Source organism: Talpa europaea (assembly GCF_964194135.1).
Source record: "Talpa europaea genome assembly, chromosome: 4".
In the NCBI taxonomy this organism is placed as follows: Eukaryota; Metazoa; Chordata; class Mammalia; order Eulipotyphla; family Talpidae; genus Talpa; species Talpa europaea.
This window is the reverse complement of record NC_140070.1, coordinates 133,645,592-133,667,467: the sequence shown is the minus strand read 5'-3', so window position 1 is coordinate 133,667,467 and position 21,876 is coordinate 133,645,592. Positions and strand designations below refer to the sequence as shown.

At 38.7% G+C, this 21,876-nt stretch overlaps 1 protein-coding gene across 1 annotated transcript in view; it reads right to left on the bottom strand.

Annotated features, from left to right (window-relative positions):
• Positions 1-17,814, bottom strand: part of LOC311170363 (cyclin-Q-like) — a gene marked incomplete at both ends in the record, with an annotated part of 38,894 nt that extends 21,080 nt beyond the window's left edge. Inside the window, one exon of the mRNA XM_084232728.1 lies at positions 17,651-17,814. Coding sequence (XP_084088854.1) covers positions 17,651-17,814 — 164 coding nt within the window. The remainder of the gene's footprint in view (positions 1-17,650) is intronic.
• Positions 17,815-21,876: the final 4,062 nt, after the last annotated feature.

Sequence of the window (21,876 nt, the reverse complement as noted above, 5' to 3'; positions counted from 1 at the left end):
ACACACAGGCCTCCTTGGTGGCACAGAGGTTAAAGTCTCAGCTCTATCAAGCTAACACCAGCCACTGCACAACGAGTTTGATCCCCAGCCAGGGAGCTGACCCACATGGCACAGCAGATCTTTCCTGTCTCTCCCACCACTCCCCTCAGCAGTGTATTTCAGTTGATTCACCTGTTCTGCTCCCCACTCTGTCTCTGGTGAATCCTCTCACCCCCAGCACTCTGGCCTCGACTCCAGTTCTTATGCGCATAAATAAATAAAATAACTCTTTAAAAAAAAAAAAAAACAACAACACATGACAGGCAACTGCTCACCACTGAAACAGTTTTCAGTCAAGATCTGGCTACCCACCCACCAAACTGGACATTTCTCATGAACACAGTCACTACCACCAAAGATATCTGCTCTGTTCCTGTCACCTTTGTCCCTGTTACATTTTCCTGTTTCAGTTTATGATAAATCTTTGTCCCTGAGGGTTGAACACTTCTTTTGGTTCCTACTACTTTAAGCTCTTCCTTTCCGCTTTTTGAGTCATTTCATGTCTTTGAAAAGCAGAAGCCAACACAGTATTAGAAGTGCAACAGATTTACCTGGCAAAACACCTATGACATATAAAAGGGTGAGGTGGTCAGAGTTGGCACTGAGAACATTCAGACTTGACACAGATGCGAACTCTTCTGAGAGGATAGGTAGTAGCAACAAATATTGCCTAGAAAGAGTCCTAGACTGTACAATAGATCTGAGAACATCTTGGTCAGAATGATGGGTAGCCCTCGAAAAGGATTGTTCATTAGAGGAATTCTACATTGTGTTGGACTGGCTAGTATCTAGCAGTCATTGCCTGGAAGCAACCTGCAAAAATGGTGGTCATGGTGTGAAGTCTGCTTTGGATTCCAAAGTTGTGGAATCTGGAGGCTACCAGCTAATTACACTAATGTAGAGTCTATTTTGAATTGAAATTTCAACAGGTACCTCCTTTGGCAACACCAGTGAAATCAAAGAATATATTTCAGTGTCAGCGCATCTCAGTTTCATACATGGACTAAAGCAGAAATTCAACACACAATCAATTGTCTGTGAGTGTTGGTGCTCCCTTCAGTAATGGAATACTCAGCACAGTCAATTGAGAACTTTCTTCTGGCCTTTGTCAGACATAGTTGGTGGGCATAGGAGTAGACAGAGCTGGTGTTCTACAGACTATTTGTGATAAATTCATTCCAACAATATTTTACTACGTCTTTGCATCCTATATCTACCTTATGCCAAAAAAAAAAAAAAAAAAGGCATTTCAAACCTATTGAATGTAGTGGCCAAAGATCCAAGATTCAGTGCAATAGCCTAGTAAACTTATAAACGCACTTCAAGCGACATGAGCTAATTTATCACTGTTAGAATTTTTGGTCTCTACCCCTATCAGTATATCCCTATCAATCCAGTAAGTGATAAATTCCATCCTCTTTAACACTTCTGGAATATATTCCCACATATATCTCCCAGTTTTATGACAATATAAGTTAGCAAAAGCCTTGTGATTTTTTTAAGTATACACCGATTTTCTCTAGGGACAGATCCCCCCTGAAACAAGCTGACATTTAACCTTAGTGGTCTAGCAATACTAAGGGGTGGTTTTGACGCAACTTGAAAACAATAGGCATGTCCTATTATCTTTTTTCCCCCTTTATGTATTTGCTATATCAACATCTAATTACCCAAATTAAGAGTAATTTTATCTTTTAACCAGAAAAAAAGTAAAACTATTAAAAGCATGTGAAGAAACCCAGTCTATCTTCCTTTTTTTGTAGAAAATATAATTTTCCTTAAATTCCACATTTCAAGTAAATAGTAGGAAAGACAGAAGCGTCAGTTAAATATTGCACCACACACAACACTTTGCATCTAAAATAAGTCGGGGTTTAGTAGAACGATTATAGCTTTTGGAAGAATAATGTAGAAATAAAGGTGATTAACTCATGTATTGCTGTTAAATGGAAGCCATCATTTCTTTTTCTCCCCCAAGCACTTCGAGCAACACTTAATGCTGGCCTATTTTACATGGAGCTCAAATGACCTTTATTTGAATTCTGGCTTTATCACTAAAATGGTAATTTTGTCAAGTTACACACAATCTCTCAGCTTGGCTTTCTTGATCTATTGGAAATAAGGATAATGAAAAAATAAAATAGTTTGAGTATGAACATGTAAGAAGAGAGAAAGAGAAAGAAGAGAGAAGAAAGGGGGAGGCAGGAAGGAAGAAAGAAAAGGAGCGAAAGAGGATGGTGGACCTGGGAATTGATGTGCTCTGAACATACATATGGCCATGACATCAAAAATTCATGTCAGGTTGAGCTTATTTTCACTTATTCCCCTCTCCATTTTGCTATCTTTTTTAGGGAATCATTAAAAAAGAATCAAGTTTCTTTCATAAAGTGATCAATGTAATGATTCAGTTTTTGCATTTTTCAAACTCAGGAGGAAACACTCTCATTTGTTTTCTGAGGTTTTGGAAGCAGAATCTTCCTCTTACCTATTCTTCAATTCAGGTACAGAGTGAGGAAAATGTGGGTCATGAGGAAGGGATGTGGGATTGGTTAGTTCCTGTTTAAACAGCATGTGAATATCTGACTTATAAATTGCTTTAAACAGGAACCATGGCTGGGTTTCCCTCATGGCTCAAGGGGTTAAGTCTCAGCACTATGAAGCTATCCACTGCCACTGCAGCACCAGTTCGATCCCCAGCCAGGGAGCTGACCTGCATGGCGCACCAGACCTCTCCTGTCTTACCTGCTGCTCCCCTCAGCAGTGTATTTTAGTCAGTCTGCCCATTCTGCTTCCCACTCTGTCTCTGGTGAATCCTCTTACTCCCTGTACCTCTGGCCTGTACCCCAGCTCTTGTATGCATAAATAAATCTTTTTTAAAAAAACTAGGAGCCATTGCTGTTCGTGTTGGAGATGCCAGCCAGGTAAAGATTTGCAACTGCAGACATGCCCTAAGCATGATGTACTGCCAATTTTCAACCCACACAAACAACTCTTCTGCTATAATTGAAAAATGCAGGTGAACTTTCATACGTGCCAAAACTCACACGCAGGTTGAACATTAGATGCCCAAGAAGCATCTATGAGAAACTATTTTCATTCTTTCTATTTTCACTCATCATACTTAGAAACAAAACACTGACATCAATATATAACATCAAGAGATTTCGAAGAAAGTGCCAAAATGAACTACAGCTTCACAACATACAATAAATACAAATAACAAAATATAAAATAGTATCTAATGAAATGGCAATCTCCTTTTTATAAGCTTACTTATTCATTGACCTGCCATCAGCTTACATCATTGTTAATATTTTGTAAGTGCAGGACCCCCACTTAGTCACTATAGCACACCCAACCCCAACGCACCCGCAGTCCATCACCATAGTTCACTGTGCTCCCCCGACTTTGTTCTCATACTGCCCCTCCCCCTCCAGATGTCTCAGTTCCAAGGTCATCTTTCCAGGGTTGGGTATTAAGTGTGGCTTTATCTGACCCTTTGTTTGGTTTCCTCTATATTTCACACAAAAGTGAAACATCCAGCATTTGTATTTCTCCTGGCTTCTTTCATATACGCTTATTTTCAAACCTATTTCAAAGTGAAACAAAAAATATTTTATCCTTTGACTCACTTAGATAGAATATTAGAATACATTTTTAAAAATGTCAGTGGTTCTGGTTAGAACTGAGTATTTCATTTTTCCCCTCATCACAGTCTCAAAAAAGCATTCGAAGATTTAAGGTCAGGGACTAGAGTTCATTTTAATTACTCAAAAGATATCTATGACACTTAGAGTAATGACCCAGAAACCTGCTTCAGGGATCAGACTGCACTCCCCTCCCTTACCCCCACTCTGTCCATGTTGTTCTTTAGAACCCATCTTTCCTTAGCTCCAGATCATTGCTAAAGTGGAGGTTCATCCCAAAACATCTTGGTTCCAGGGTGAATACATTCCCTAAACATGGATCACATAACATGATTCAGGACTCTTGCATATTCTTTCTTTTTTTAAAGAAAAAAACTCTGATTTTTTTTTTAAAGATTTATATATTTATACAAGAACCAGGGTACAGGCCATATGCGCGGGAGGGTGAGAGGATTCACCAAAGACAGGGTGGGAAACAGAACAGGCAAAATGACAAAATACACTGCTGAGGGGAGCAGCAGGCGAGACAGGAGAGGTCTGCTGCACCATGTGGGTTGCTCCGGCCGGCGGGGGATGAATTGGTGCTGCAGAGGCTGCGGACAGCTTCACAGCGCTGCACCCAACAGCCTGCACCACCAGGGGAGGCCCTCTTGTATATTTTCTTGGATGAAAATTGGTGGGCATCTATCTTGCACCACGAAGGAAGGGTCTGAGTGATAATGAAGAGCAGAAATGAGCTGAGTCAGGAAATGACAAAGACATGGATGCTGATTATATCATTTTAGCTTTTTATTTTCAGCCATACTTGCAAGTAGCAGGTCTGAGATCCCTGCACTCACCCAGTATATGAGTCAATAAAATTCATTTTTGTTTCATGTGGTTGCAATTAAGATTGCTGTCACTTGCAAGTAAATGAGCCCAACTCATGTATAGCAAAATAAGAGTTTTCTATAACATTGTGTTATTTAAAATATTATCATATTTATACTGGAAACATTTGTAGTGTATAGAAATAGTTCAAATAATAACATACCTCGATGTACAAAAGATAATCCTGAAAGAATTACTACTAGCATCACAATTTAATAAATCTCATCATTATGATTTGTCACATATATCTTAGGAAGTAGTGTTTCTTTTTCTCCCAAATCTGACAGTATGTATTTTTAGTAGGACCTGGAAATCAAGTGGGAGTATATAAATATACTTATTTATAAAAATGTGACTCTTTTATAAACATCTTTGATCTATTCTGTTATTCATAAATAAGGGCACTGAATAGTGCTGACATTTAGACTTATGAAAAGCTTTTAAAGAATGAATAAAATGTAAAAATGGAATTATGTCCTTATGTCTTGACTTACGAATGATGCAAATCTATTAGCTTGTTCATTCATGAGGTCTGAATAATTTCTATCTGCTTCTTCTTTGTTCATTCATGAGGTCAGAATAATTTCTATCTGCTTCTTGTTTTTTTAAGGGCTTTAATAACAAAATAAAATTATGCATTAATATTGGTATATTTAAATTTACTCCAGTGTTCAGAAATTTGTGTTGACTTCATACATTAATATATTGCAATATGATTACCACTGTAGATTAACACCTCTATGTCTCATAACTATCACTTTCCTTTGTGTGTATGTGATGAGAAAATTTAAGATCTAGTCTTTTGGCAACTCTGAAATATATAATACAATATTGTTGACTATAATTACATTGCTGTACATTAGCTCTCCAGAATTTATCCATCGTCTAACTGCAAGTTTGTACCCTTTGACCCACATCTCTCCAATTTCACTTTAATAAATGGAAACTGATTCATTATGTTTGACATAGCCAAAATTAAAAAAAACAGAAGCTATTGGAAAATAAGAAAATGATAGCCATTAAAAATGACAAGAAAACTATACTCATTGTTTGCTCAATAATCTTCTAGTAACTTTAAGGGCAAAATAATTGGATGCATTTAAAACTTTAATATGAAATCAAAATTAGCACTTCTTTGCTCACTACTGAACATAATATTTTTCAAAGCAACCACCCGGAGTGACATTACTGGAAATGAACGCTCTACGTGAAACAGTGAATCAACTTTTTCCCTACCTATAGGTTGGCAAAGTAACTAGAAAAACTTCAGCATCTATTTCTTGTATTAATGCATGAATAAGGCAAAAGTTCACTAGAACTGTTGACTTATCTGCGTTAAAATGTTGAGTGCTATCCAGGAGAGAGTGCTAAATGTTCCACAGCACTGCAAATTTACATAATGAAAAAGAGAGTGCATTTAATTTACCATTAACTTGTTAAACCTCTCTGTAATATTTTCTCTCTGTAATTTATTTTTATATGCATTACAAGGTAATTGAAATCAAAACTGCAATAGGTTAATGTAGTAAAGGAGGGGAAAAAAGGAAACTACGAACTGGATTTGCCCTTAAATTGTTACCATAAAGACCCAGAATATTAGAGTCTCTAAGTATTGAAGGCTACTCACTGAAAACCACCACTGGACTTCCAGATGGCAGGTAAAGCACTTCTTTTTTTTTTATGCTTCAAAAACAGTTTTATTTATTTATTTTATTTTAAGGTAAAGCACTTTTTTAAAAAAGATTTTATTTTATTTATACAAAAGCCGGGGTACAGGCCAGATGCACAGGAGGGATAGAGGATTCAACAGAGACAGAGTGGGGAACAGAACAGACAGACTGAAATACACTGCTGAGGGGAGCAGTGGGCGAGGCAGGAGAAGTCTGCTCACCATGTGGGTTGCTCCGAGGTCAGCAGGGATTGAACCAGAGGCTGTGGACAGCTTCGCAGTGCTGCGTTCAACCCCCTGCGCCACCAGGGAGGCCCCTAAGGTAAAGCACTTCTAATCCATTTTTATTTATACCTTTTGTAGATATTGAGCATAACATGCAAAGAGTACAATCCACTAAAGGCTACTCTCTTACATTTTATGCGATGCTCATAATAAGTGAAAATTCTGAAAAGACCAGATTAACCATCAAATAGGAATGAAGCATGTGGGCAAACACCATTCTCAGCACTGAAATTACATGGATTTAAATATATTAAGGAGGGCCTCCCTGGTGGCCTAAGAGTTAAGTCTCAGTGCTGTGATAGTCCATCCTGGCAGCCTGAGTTTGATCCCTGGCCACAGAGCTGGGAGCTGACCCACAGGGAGCAGCAGACCTCTCCTATCTTGTCCTCTGCTCCCCTCACAGGTGTATTTCAGTAATCTGCCTGTTCTGCTCCCCACTGTCTCTGTTGAATCCTCTCACCAACCCCCAACATTGGGGTGTCTGGCCTATACCCCAGTCTTCTATGCAAAAAAGAATAAATAAAATATTTATAGGAATCATGTTTAAGTGGCTTAGAAATATTATATTAGTGTGTAAGTGATATGTTTTAACATGACCTTCATTATGAATTTAACTCTGTCAAATCCATCCCTGTAAATAAGGATGGGATTACTCATATTTTTATGCTCTGTATATGATATTAAACTCATCTTTGAAAATATACATCCCAGAAAATGCATTTAAACAATAGCTAATGAGAGATCACATTCTGATTATTCTTATTGTGAAGCTAAAGCTTCTTAAAATTCTCCAGAGTGGTGTGAGCAGATTCAACTTATTTCCAAATCTCCTTTTCTTATCTTAAATTCACATTTAAAATATTACATATTTTTCATTTTTCAAAATGGGCATATTTCCAGATAATACCTGCAAATGTCATCAAATAAACATGTTTTTTTGCAGATTAAACTAACCCAAACTAGCAGTCATTATTAAACACCACAGTGCAGGCTCTTTAAATATAGAAACATCTCTTTCCATCTACTCCCAAGTATTTTTTCTTAGTTTAAACACAGCATTTGGTAATTAAAACTACTTCCTGCAGCTCTGTAAAGTTCAGTTATTTTAAGATACATCTTTTCTTTCCCTTTTCTGCCAATTGCCCCTCAATCACCATCCTGTGATTCTTCACCTAACACTAACTTTTAATCCAGTAGATTCAGCCCCTCCAAAACATATTCTATATTTAGGTATAGAAATGAGCTCCTAAATAGTAGAAACAATTTCATATAAGCTGTTTAAAATGTCTATTAAGGGCCTCCCTGGTGATGCAAGAGGTTAAGACTCAACCTATGAAGCTATCTGCAGCCACTGCAGCACCAGTTCGATCCCCGGCCAGGGAGATACCCACATGGTGCAGCGGACCTCTCCTGACTCTCCCGCTGCTCCCCTTGGCAGTGTAGTTCAGTCATTCTGCCTGTTCTGTTCCCTGTTCTGTCTCTGGTGAATCCTCTCAGCCCCTGCACCTTTGGCCTATACCCCAGTTCTTGTATGCATAAATAAATAAATTTTTAAATAAAATAAATAAATAATAAAATGTCTATTAATTAGAGAATATATTTGTTCATAAAGCTTCTGCTAGTCCATACGTTGTCTTCTGACAAATTATTAAAAGTCACCTTCCCCTTCAGCTGCCTGGGTCAATTTAGTCCTGTACTTCCCAAGGGAGCTCTGGGTTGGCTGCTTTTGTAAAGAGAAGAAAGTATTCAGTATACATGGTGCCTCTGCTTGCTTGCTTAAGACCATATAAATCACAACCTACTACTTAAAAAAAAAAGTTAAGAACAATTACTAAAAAGGGTAAGTGAAACCAAACTGGAAGCAAGCCTGTTTTTGCAAATGTTTGATAAATTTTTAAAAAAAATTATTTATTTATGCATACAAGAACTAGGGTACAGGCCAGAGTTTGGGGGATGAAAGGGTTTCCCAGAGACAGAACTGAGAACAGAACAGACAGACTGACTGAAAAACACTGCTGAGGGGAGCAGCAGATGAGAAAGGAGAGGTCTGCTGAGCCATGTGGGTAGCTCCCTGGCCAGGGATTGAACTCAGTCCATCACGGTGGGCCTTCACAGTGGTAGCGCTGAGTCTTAACCCCTAGGCCATCAGGGAGATTCCCCCCATTTTTAATTTTTTAAAATAAATCCAGATTGTTTTCCATAATGGTTTCACCAGTTCACATTCCCACCCACAGTGTAATGGGGTTCCTTTTTCTCCACACAGGACAGGTACTTTATCATGAAACTCAGTGTCTTATTCTCAAGGAATTAAAAAGGATGTATCTTCTCATAGTGTAATGTTATATATATTAAGCATATACTCACAAAATAAAAGCTACAAATGAAAGAAAATAACTCAAGTGAAGATTGTATAACTGAGAACTAAAACAGTGCTGCATTATTTAATATAATCAGCACAAGTTTAAACTTATGAATGCGCAAAGGAATGTATAAAATTATTACTTGATTGAAAATATCCCTATATAAGAGTATAAAGGAAAACACTATTGTCATTTTTTTTATTATAGTATTTCCTGTTTGAAAAAGACTTCTTTCTGAAAGAATTTTTTACACCATGGTCATTGTTTTTGTATTCATAGCATCTGTAAAATTACTGGGACACTTCATCAAAGAAAAATAAATCTAATCCTGTAAACACTGTAGTCATAAAGAGCAACATTTTAGATGTAGATGGATATTTTTAAGCAAGAAGTTCCTTCTTTTACATTTAAAGCTCCTTCTGAACTTGGGGCCTCACTGGTGGTGCAGGCAGTTATGCACAGCTCAACTGTGAAGCTGTCCGCAGTCTCTGCAGTGCGGGTTCGAGCCCACCAGCTGGGGAGATACCCACATGGTGCGGCAGGCCTCTCCTGTCTGGCCCGCTGCTTCCCTCAGTAGTGTATTTCAGTCAGTCTGCCTGTTCTGTTCCCCACTCTGTCTTTGGTGGATCCTCTCACCCTCCCGCACATCTGGCCTGTACCCCGTTTTTTGTATAAATAAATAAATCTTTAAAAAAAAATCCTTCTGAACTTGAAATTGTGGTTCAAACTATTGTAAATGAAAGTTCTTTGTAGCTACAACCAATTGGTTTCATAATCCAAAGAAACCCTTTAACAGATAACCTATTTTTCGCAAAGTGTGTGGTCATATTTCCACAATATAAGGAAAGAACAGAGCGACTGATAAAGCCCAATTTTCTCAATCCTCAGACACTAATAGAAACTAGTTGTAGTTAGATTATAGCAAGGTCACTGCTAACAATACAAGAATGCCTAGTCTTTTGTAAAGAACCAAACATTTGCTTCAATGCTATTATTTCCCACCCTGGTGGCTGAGATATACTCATTACTCTTCAAAATGACAAAATCTTCCATGCTCTAAGCTGTTAGCTTTTCTCCCTGCTAGTAGGAACTTAAACAAGCATGAGTCACCCACTGCTTTCTGAGCAGTCTTATTGCTGAACTTAGGCCCACTCCCTGGTAGCATGAAGCCAAAATCATGCTGTTACCTTTTAAGAAAAACAAAATAGTTTAGTGTAAAGACAACTTGGAAGAGAGTGGAGGCAAGGCTTAAATCAGTAACCCCAAAGATGGGGTTTTGAGAGGTATTTATGGGGTTGAGAAACAACACACAAAAAAGTGCAAGTTGGTAGTGTCTGACTTATTGCTTAATTGAAATTTGGCCCAGAACTGCAACAAACTGTGCACCCACTCACTTCTGAATATTGTCTGTCTGATGATGAGTCCAGCATTTAATTCTGTCTCATAGACTGTTTTTCTGTACCAACAATGAGATGTCATTTCGAGGACAGCAAACACTTGCTGGGCCTGCACGCTGAAAAACAACTTGTAAACTTGTGAAAAATCAGGGACTTTTTTTCCTTATGTAAAGTGGGTATGGGGGACCTCTGTGGTAGTGCAAGAGGTTGACTCAGCACCATGAAGTTATAGGCAACCACTGAAGCATGAGTTCAATCCCCAGCTAGGAGCTACCCACATGGTGCAGTAGACCTCTCCTGTCTCACCAGCTGCTCCGTTCAGCAGTATATTTCAGTAGTTCCACCTGTTCTGCTCCCCACTGTCTCTGATGAATCCTCTCACCACAAACCCACACTCTGTCCTCTACCCCAGTTCATATATGCATAAATAAATAAATATTTTTTTAAAAAGGGGAGGATAAATGCTGATGTCCTTTTATTCCTCTGAAATGATTCCAGATGTCATGGTGAATGATGCAATCCTACCAGCTGGTACTGGGAACATGTGGAATATGCTGTTTATGGGTAGAGTGTGAACCACATAATTCTCTCAAAGTGGGACCATAGGATGAGCAGGGAATTAGACTTAGAATGTCCAGGATAGGTAAAGGAGGCAAGAGATTGAAGGCAGGTATGACTTGGTAACCAGGAGGCACTGTTGAGTCAACTGAAGTCACTCTATGAAACCGAGGGGAAAAAAAAAATCAACCTGAAATTTGAGTATGTAGTTCAGGTGCAGCTCTGGCTCCGGAAGCTATGCTCTCTACCTGGGTCTGAGGAGACCTTCCCTGAGCATTTAGTAGGCTATATGCAAACTCTGCAGAATCAAGTGTTTCCTAAATCTTTGGGGATGAAAATAACCCCATCCATAAAATTATTTCTTTAAGAAAATATGCTGGTGAAAAAGCAGAGGAAAAATTCACCTCAAGGTTTATGTGTCCAACTGCCCAAGTGGCTGGAGAGACCTGGGGAAAAAGCTATTTTCTTAAATTTATACTTTTATTATCTCTATAAAAGGCATCTATAAGTTAAGAACCATGACCCTAATTTTGCCCAAGAGCTCATGTCTTGGAGTGGAAATAGAATCATGAGGGAAGATGAGGAATTAGGTCTACTTAGTCATTTTCCATGGCTTTTGCTCTATTTCAAAGGTTTAAAGGAAAGAAAATGGCAATTTCAGTTCTTCAGTTCTGAGAACAGACTGTATTTCAACACCAGTTGAAATGTTATAGATCAATGTTATTCATATATTTTTCAAAAGGCATGATAGAATTGTTTAACAGTGGAAGCCAGTTTATTTTATATATTACTTGTTATAACCACACCCACACCCACTGCTAAATAAGTAATTACAATCTCTGTGGGTGTGCTAGCTCTTTATGGAAGAGCCAGAGAAATTAGGCTCACCATTTGGGGTTAGTTGCCAAGGAGTAGCCAAGAGAGGAACAAAAGGGACCATTTTTTTCATGTCAAGATATGCAAATTCCAGGGCCTCCTTGGCGACACAAGGGTTAAGTCTCAGCACTTTCAAGCTATTGTCAGCCACTGAGACATGAGCTTGATCCCCAGCCAGGGAGCTGACCCACATGGAGCAGCAGACCTCTCCTGTCTTGCCCACTGCTCCCCTCAGGAGTGTATTTCAGTACATCTGCCTGTTTTGCTCCCCACTCTGTCTCTGGTGAATCCTGTCACCCCCTGCACCTCTGGCCTGCACCCTAGTTCTTGTATGCATAAATAACTAAAAATAAATCCAAGATATGCAAATTCCAGATTTTTTCCATCAAAGATATTTCCATAGCATAAAGAACACCATGACAAATACCTAAAATTTATGGACCAAAATGGGGGTATTGGGCATTTGCAAAGTCTACAGCAGGATCTTTGTGGATAGTATAATTGGCTTTTTTTTATATCTAATCATGAGTAACTTCTTTATATCAAAGTGTTCTCCCCAGTGTTATTTGTGGTGTACTTTTCAGAGCACTAATAGAGAAACAACAGTCTGACAGATTTAGAGGAAGTAGTATCAACTTTTTAAACTACTCCTATGATCCGGAGTAGATAAGAGTGCTCTCTACTGGAGAATAGGCAGAAAGAAGTGCCAAAATACTTGGCTGAAGGCTGGGGTGTAGAATGAACTCTGTAACTATGTTTTCTGGATGCACTGGATCATTTCTAAGAGCCACTGCTGCGGGGTGCCCATCTAACAATGAAAGGAGTGAAGTGTCAAAGCTAAACTAATGCTCTTGTGTTTAAAGATACCATGAAAGTGTGAGGGATGAAATTGGAGAAATGGGCATCATGATGAAATGCCAACTCTCCTGAATTGTCAGGAGCAGTCCAAACTCAATAGAAATTACCTCAGGCGGAAAAGTCCTGTCTACTTGAAGGCATAACTCATTCATATGACTAAAGCCCCTTGTCAACATGCTTTGTTTAACTGTATCCAGTATGGATGACAGAAGACATTCCATATAACTCTATTGTAAGAAAAGAGTAATTTTAAGTTTTTGATGTGTGTACTGTGGTTGGGTTCCCACAAAATGGTGAATTGGTGGATTGGGTCTAAACTATGATCCAGATTCAAAAAAGAAGTTAACTGTCATATTCTCCCAAAAAGGTAGAGCTGACATTTTATTCTTTAATTCTCCCACCTATATTTGCATGACAGCCATTTGCAAGATAATATTGTACTCTATCACAATAAAAGTAAACTAAAAAACGATAGGCATGTGTTTTTCAAAGTGCATGACAGAACTGATTACCCATGGAAGGTAGGTTATTTAGAACATCATATTTTAAATTTTAAACCCGAACCCACCCCCACTTTTTAGTCATATGCCAAAGGAAGAATGATTATTCAATTAGTTTTAGATCATGCAAATTGTCACTAATTAAGTGATTCACCATGTAGTTTAGATATTGAGTGATATTCAGTCAGATGTTTAAAAATATTTGTAGATCTTATTGGCAAATTAATAGCAAGGTTGTTCTGAGATTAAAAAAAAAAGCTTGAAAGAAGTGCGAACAAGTTGAAGTTTAGGTGTTGTGAAACAATAACAAAGCTTGTAAGACGGTTTTATAAACTCAGATAAGGAAGCAAACCCACTGCTACTTAAATTTGGCCTAAGTGAACATGCAGTAATTAATTTTGCCTGTTCAATTTTATTTCGTCTAGTTTTTGATATAGTCTATAATTGACATTTGGGAATTCTTATTTTTTTCTAATTTTAGCAAGTTTCTATATAAATCTTAAAAACAAAATGCATTATGTTGTTCTCTCTCTTCAAACTAGATTACTTGTAAACTTTTGGGAAGATATAATTGCTTTTTTAAGAAAATTGATTGGCTCATTAGACCTCCATTCTGAATAACTTGGTACAATCCAGTTCAAAGAAGAAAATGTTCCACCTTTTAGTTGACAAAAAGGCAGGTAGGCACTCAAATCTCACAATTTTTTGGTGTCCAAGTAATCAAAGTTCAATTGCTTTCAGATCCTTGTTTTGATAGATTTTTTCATTATGTGTTTTGATTAAATGTCTTGCTGATTGGTTGATGGGCATTTTCTTACTGGGCAAATTGATTGTGAAGGTGTTTGTAATAGACACACCATGTTGGGTATTTTGTGAATGGATTTGGCTGTTAGTTCTTTTTATACAATTACAGATCACTTTGGCACTGGGATTTCAAGGTTATATTCCAGTTCCATATTGTTTTCATAATAGTTTACATATAATACTTAAAATATATAGTACATCAAGTGGGAAGTCAATGTTTATGACTATAAAATTACATCAATATTTTTAAACATCTAATTTTTTATGATAACAAATGTTTTATCAATGGGAATCGATCAACACTCACCTAATTCTTCAACCCTGTAAATATAATTTTTTTAAATCTAAAAAATAGAAATAAAACAACTCAACCCAAAAGTTTTCAGTTTTTACTTTGTAGGCAATAAAAGGAGTCCAGATAACCAGAACTGGAAAGCTGGACACATAAACTAGAATCTTCAAAGATGACTCTAGAACAACTGTGAGGGGGGTAAATATTGGCTCCATTTTACAAACCATTCTTGTTTACAAAACCATTCTTGTATGTCAAATTCCTTATCTGTAGAATGGGGATGGAATGATGCTTATATCATATTGCTATCAAGATAAAATATCATGGTTCATTTGGATATTATTAAAGAATTATAAAATTGAACTTTAACAATATTAAGAGAAGGACAGTGAAGTTCAGAGTCCCTTACTCTACCAAGCACTGGATCCAGGTACCTAAGAAATACCCTTACTCAACAGACACGTCTGACTTATGAACAGTCTTAATGGAAAAATTATTAATATATTTTGAGAAAAAAGGGAGAATCCCTGTGATTGCTTAAGTTTTATAACAAGCATTTACAACACTCCTAAAGATTAATGTTGAGAAAGCAGTAAGGGTATAATTATTTTACAGTAGAATTTGGACATTAATTTTTTTTAAGATTTATTTAATTTATTTATTCATACAAGAGCTGGGGTACAGGCCAGAGGTGCGGGGTGGGGAGGGTGAGTGGTGAGAGGATTCACTAGAGAAAGAGTGGGAGCAGAACAGGCAAACTGACTGAAATACACTGCTGAGGGGAGCACAGGGCAAGACAGGAAAGGTCTGTTGTGCCACAACAGGGTCAGCTCACTGGCTGGGGATTGAATTGGTGCTGCAGTGGCTGCCCACAGCTTGACAGAGCTGTCTTTAAGCCCTGTGCCACCAGGGAGGCCCCAGTTTGGCATTTTGAAAGCAGAAATTGGCTGTATGTTTCCCCTCAAAATTATATTATTATTAATTTTTATTATTTATTTTAATCATGAGTATTAGTCATCTAGAACATTTACATCCAGGCAGTATGATTTTGAAAAGGTCTTTTTCTATTTCTTATTCCACTTTTATGATCAACTACTGTTGCAGCTACATGACTCTAATTTACCTGAGTCTAAGAAAGCTTATTTCCAAATGTAATGATAACCCCATTGATCAATAATGGCTCAAATCTCACTCTCAGTCATATCTAAACCTGTTCATCATAGTCTGCAAGAACCCACATAATCTGTGTTAATGGCTATCACTTTGTTTCCTGTCACTGGCTTCATCTGCATTTACCTTATTTAATGCTGACTTTCTTTTTTTTTTTAAGATTTATTTATTTATGCATACAAGAGCTGGGGTATAGGCCAGAGGCGTGGGGGGTGAGAGGATTCACCAGAGACAGAGTGGGGAGCAGAACAGGCAGATGGACCAGAGTACACTGCCAAGGGGAGCAGCAGGCGAGTCAGGAGAGGTCTGCTGCGCCATTTGGGTGCTCCCTGACTGGGGATCGAACTTGTGCTACAGAGCATGTTGACAGCCTCATAGGTTGTGCCAAAACCTTACGCCGCCAGGGAGGCCCAATGCTGACTTTCTTGATGGTCTTGAAACACAGAGAACGTGTTCCCATTTCTGATCTCCTCCCCTGCCTCCAGCCCCTGAAATCTATGCATGTATTTTATCTGCAGATCATTCATGACTCTACTCCAGTGTTACTTCCTCACTGAGGAGTTTCCAGACTACCTCATATAAAATAACCTTCCAGCTTTCTCTCTAACCCTTTCTTAACTCTATTGTCTACAGAATTTATACCTACTTGAAAATTATTTATGTGTTTACTTCTCTCTTTCCTACTAAAATCTAAGTTTTCAAAGAATAGGTAATTTGTCTTATTAATTAAGTCAATTACCTGGTTCTCTTAACTGGCACAATGAAGAAGCTTAATAAATATACTCAATATGCATGTGACTAAAGACATGGCTTATTGAGTAAGTGCCCAAGTGGATGTGCTTAAATGGATCTAACTTCATGTTATTCATCAATTACATCACTCTAGCTGAGTTTGTTTCTAAGCTTCAGTTATAATTACCATTCATACACACCTATAAAACAATGAGGCTGTATATTGTGATTGAGTAGTCTTAGGGTAAATTATTGAAAAGTATTCAAAAAATGTGAGAAGTTTATTTGCTAAGTAGTTTCAGATGATACTCTACCTTGTAGCACCCGATCAGACATTAACTGAGGGTCACCTGGGGAGGAGATGGAACTTTATTTTTGTCAATTTCCTATGAAACAGAGCAACTCCTAGTGAAGATGCAACTGGGAATATTTGGCAGCTCCCATTCTTACCATCTGGGGTGTGGGGGTGTCAGCACTGTGGGTAGCCATAGGGTGAGAGGGAAAACTGAGCACCAGAGTTTCCACTTAATTCACCCCTAATAATAATTTTGCCTAATCTAAGTTTCTACAAGTATTTTTTAATGTTTAGTGAAAAGAATTAAACTGCAATTGACTCTGAGTCCATTTCTGATGCTCACCATTTCCTTCGTCACTTAAGTTCAGGTGTTCCCTTGCTGAGCTGGCATCCTGTTCATAAAGCTGTCTTAATAGGTGGAGTGACCCAAGCTTACATCACTGAGGACTAAGCTCATGCAAGTTTAGTAAGACTGTTATTGGGATCAGAAAATACAGACCCACCAAAAAAAGGGATAAATTGCCCATGTGTGCCACTTAGAGCCATGATAATTGATTATTCTCATTTTTACCCCTTTTTTCCTATTAATAATTATTTCCATGAAGAATACAGCAACAGAGCCTCCTTGGTGGTGCAGGGATTAAAGACAGCACTATCAAGCTATTTCCAGCCACTGCAGCACAAGAGTTTAATTCCCAGCCAACCAGGGAGCAACCTACATGGCACAGCAGACCTCTCCTGCCTCACCCGCTGTTCCCCTCAGCAGTGTATTTCAGTAGATCTTCCTGTTCTGCTCCCCACTCTGTCTCTGGTGAATCCTCTGACCCTCAGCACCTCTGGCTTACACCCCAGTTCTTGTATGCATAAATAAATTCATCTTACATATATTGGTCCATGATTTACAGCACATATCTTCTACTGGAAGATATCCATCCCTCACAAGTTATTCTTAGCTGGTATCCCAGCTTTATTTATAAGACATCAATTTGTTATTCAGACAAATGGCTACTGTATGATGTGGCTACTGTCTGATAGGACCCAAATATCTCAGGTTTATTTACCTACTGAACTCCCCACACCTCTCCCTTGCTGTTAAATGCATCCCTTAGTCTTAAAGAATGTTATATGGAATCTTATGTTAATGATCAAATTTGTTGTATGTGATTCTTCAAATAATGGCACTAGCCAAAACCCTGCAGGTAGGAAGGCCAAACCCATTTCTAGAATATGTGTTGACCCTAGTACACATAATTCACTGTCTTTGCTAGGACTGAAATGATTCAATGCAAGAAACTTACCAACAGGTGGACGGTTGATTTCCTTTAAAGGTGAATATTGTAGAGACAAAAGGTTGAACTTGTGGAGTGTTGACTGAACTCTGAGCAGTGGCAATAACAGGATCAGTTTCAGTGAGAGGGAACACATGTAGTAACACTCTATATACCCTTCTACCTGACGTCATGGTTACTAATTCACAGCCCTGGTGTCAGCACTTAGGGTCACATCACAGAAGTGCAAGCACCACTACAGAGCTAGCGCCACTATCCAACTGTTTAGTCCTGGTTAATTCTTTTTGGTCATCATTGACATCAGTGAAAAAAAAGATCCTTACCCTTCATAATCTTTTCTGTAAGTTCATCCGCATACCTCTTTCTCTCACTTTTTTTTTTTTATGATTTATTTATTTTTTATACAAGAGCTGGGATAAAGGCCAGAGGTGCGAGAGGGTGAAAGGATTCACCAGAGACAGAGCTGGGAGAAGAACAGGCAGACTGACTGAAATACACTGCGGAGGGGAGCAGCGGGTGAGACAGGAGAGGTCTGCCACACCATGTGGGAATCTCCCTGGCAGGCCGGGATCGAACCGCACTGTAGAGGCTGTGGACAGCTTCACAGCGCTGCGCTCAACCTGCTGTGCCACCGGGGAGGCCCTTCTCACTTTATTTTTATTTATCTTCTCAATCTTTATTTTCCCTTTAAGACCAATAGCCAATTAGCCTTATTGATATTCCTTGCCCATACGTTTATGCGTGTACTTCCTATGTACCTGTTTTCTTTACCTACATATTGTAAATATAACCAGCTGCAATACTTCTAATTGCACGCTAGGGGGCCTTCTCCTCACTGCAGTCTTTCAAGGCCTCCCAGGTGAGGTTCTACTACAATGGCATTTATTTGGATCACACGCACACTTACTGAACTGGCCCATCTTTGATGTAAGATTGTTTTCACACTGCACATCATCTGGTAATATAGAAACCCGTAAGAAATCATAGACACGAGCTGTATTACAGATGTTAGTAGAGCAGTAATGGAGATGTGTGGGATTCTTGCCATACAGATTGCGAGTGCCTAGTAACTGGCCCTGCTAGTGCCTAATCCAAGATCTAACATTTATGTCATGGGCTAAATTGCAGTTCAACCACTGAAATTATGCCACAGTGGGTCTAACTAGCTGCATATGTCATATGTCATTCTCTGGTTGTGCAGTCATTTAATAATGCGTTGTCAGGTGCCCAATTTGTGCCATGACCCGTATTCTAGGACTGATTGTCAAATGCTGTATCATTTTCTGCTGCAAATGGCATATCCTTACTCCAGATTTCTAAGGGACTGTGTTTTAATTTAAGGCTGTATCATCACCACCACGTAATACTTTTTCCAACCATAGAATATCCTAGTATTATAAAACCTACATGGTTGTAGGACTCAAAAGGCAAGGTTTCTAGTACTATGGGCTGCCCTGCACTTTTCTGCTGCGGTGCTGACACAAAGTTGGAGAGCCGCGTTTTCCATGTGAACCATTAAATGGGTTTGTCTGAACATGAGTCATATATGTGGAATGGGACCAGAAACTGAGATTATACAAAGTTATATGCTGACTTCTTAATGGAAATAAGTAATGCATGCTCTTTATTTCAGATTGATTATCATGCCTAGCATGCACATTTGTACATTTCTATGTGTACTTTCGCATTACAATTAAGTAGCTGCAATAAAGAACTTAAGGACTGAAAACTTAGAATATATGCTGACTCTATCTGTAAACATTATCAACATCTCCCCCTTTCCATTATCAACATCTCCCCCATCTCACATTTAGACCCTTAAAAATTCCACCAAGGGCCTCCCCAGTGGCGCAGCGGTTGAGTGCTGGGTTGCGAAGCTGCCTGCAGCCTCTGCAGTGCCAGTTCGATCCCCGGCTACTCCCCAGCCACTGGAGGAGGGTCCTACATGGCGCGCAGACCTCTCCTGCCGCCCGCTGCTCCCCTCAGCAGTGTACTTCAGTCCTTCTTCCTGCTCTGCTCCCCGCTCTGGCTCTGGTGAATTCTCTCACCCTCCCACGCTTCTGACTGTACCCAGTGCTTGTATAAATAAATAAATAAATCTTAAAAAAAAGAATATTAAAAAAAAATTCCACCAACTTATTAGATCCCTACATCTTTGTAGTGTTGTCTTCTGCTGCACTAATTAATCATGTTGTTTTGTGACAAAACTACCACAAACAGTAATTTTAAACATCCTACATTCATTCTCTCATTAATGTGGGAGTCAGGATTTGGAGCACAAGGAGTTGAATGTTTTCCAAGCCTGCAATCAGGCTGTTGACTGGGTCTTTAGTCCCATCTAAAACAAGAGATATTCTTCCATGTTCATATGGTTCTGGGATTTTTTGAAAGTTACCTTACTGAGAACCCTATTGTCCAAAGGCCTCCTCATTTTTCTGTTAGCTCTCTCCATAAGCAGCTCACAACCTGACAACTTCTCTTAATTCAGCACAGTGAGGAAAAAAAAGCTAGCAAAACAGAAACTACAGTCTCATGTCATATAATCTTTTACAAGTAACCATGTGCACTTTGTCACATTTGCCATAATCTATTGCTTAGGGTTAGTTACAGATCCTGCCCATGCTCAACAAAAAGGTGATTACACTGAAGAGTTAATACCAGGAGGTGACACTCCTATGTATCATGCTAAAGGCCCATTCATCACACTCTGGAGCAAGTGTTTCTGATTTCTCCACTATCTAGCATCCTGCAGTCCCTTTAGCCATTTGACACATAAAATTAACCATCACAGGGTGGAATGAAGGGATCAGATGAGCATGGATATACAGAAGAAACAAGAGGGAGAGAACAGGAAGGATTTTATTATAATCTTCATTTGTTGTAATGTATCTTGATTTTTTATGGTTATTATACAAAGTTACACATGTGAAATCCACACAGCTACACACACATTGCACCAAGGTCAAGTCCTTGGTTTTGACATTGAGTATCTTTTGGGAGAAACCATGTGACTATTACAGACCTCACTGCACTATTTTTGAATAGTACATAAACATAGCCCATATATAGATATCTATCTATCTATATTTTAATGAAAAATAACATAGATTTCTTATTTACAGTAAGATTAAATTGCTATAAACATGAAGAAAAAACTAGAATTGCCCCAAAAGTATCATACTCAAGATTGACTCTTTATATATACAGCAGTCTAATATGTATGTACAAATGTGCATGCTAGGCATATTAATCAATCTGAAATAAAGAATACACATTATTCATTTCCAATAAGAAGTCAGTATATTATTTTGTATAATCTCAGGTTCTGGAAGTGTCCTATTCCACATGTATGACTCAGATTCAAACAAATCCAGAACAGGATGAGACAAGGACAATCAAAACAGCAGCTGCAGTGGCCAAATGACCCGACGAACGGCCACACTCACAGCTCAGAGAGGTGCCCGGCTCCAGGACCTCGCCTTCCCTGCCAGGATGTAACTGCAGCAAAACAGGAACAGTTTCAGTGGCTCAGCTAATTGCAAAGCCTCTGAACTTTTCCTCTGAGGTTGGCTGCTGGAGGCCTCCACCTTCCCAGGCCCACACCAGCCTTCTGGAAGATTGGTATGGTGGGGACTGAAATCACTAACCCCGAAATCACTGAACTCACTAATCCTGAAATCACTGAAGATTTGAAAATGCTGACTCCCAAATGCTGAAAGCTCCAACGCTGAACATCAACATCAGATGCTGAATACAGAACACTAAATTATCTGGGGCTGTTTCAGCAGTCCCTTGTATTTCTTATTAGTCTCTCCACCCCAAAATGGGATATTTCTTAGCATTTTCCCTGGGGTATCTCTCTTCAACAGCAACTCCCTCCAGGGTGCACCACCTGTTACAATCTTTGGCTTCAGCCACAGGTTACACTAACTGAATGATTTGCTAACTTCTGCATTTTCATTTTAATGTATACCTGGGGGGGGGGAGGGCATTGGATTATAGGTAGCAGATAATTTTTTTTGGTAGAAATAACTTTCAAATAGATGCAATTGAAAATGGGAATATAATTTTTTTGTAGATTTAAAGATTAAAATAAACACTACTTTAAGGTATTCTTTAGAGACATCAAGTAAAGAATTAACTAGAAAGTATTGCTAAGAAAATTTCACATTCTACCCCTAGCCCTAAGCTGCATGCTATCTGGGAAATGCTATTTAAATTTAAGAGTAGCCTCT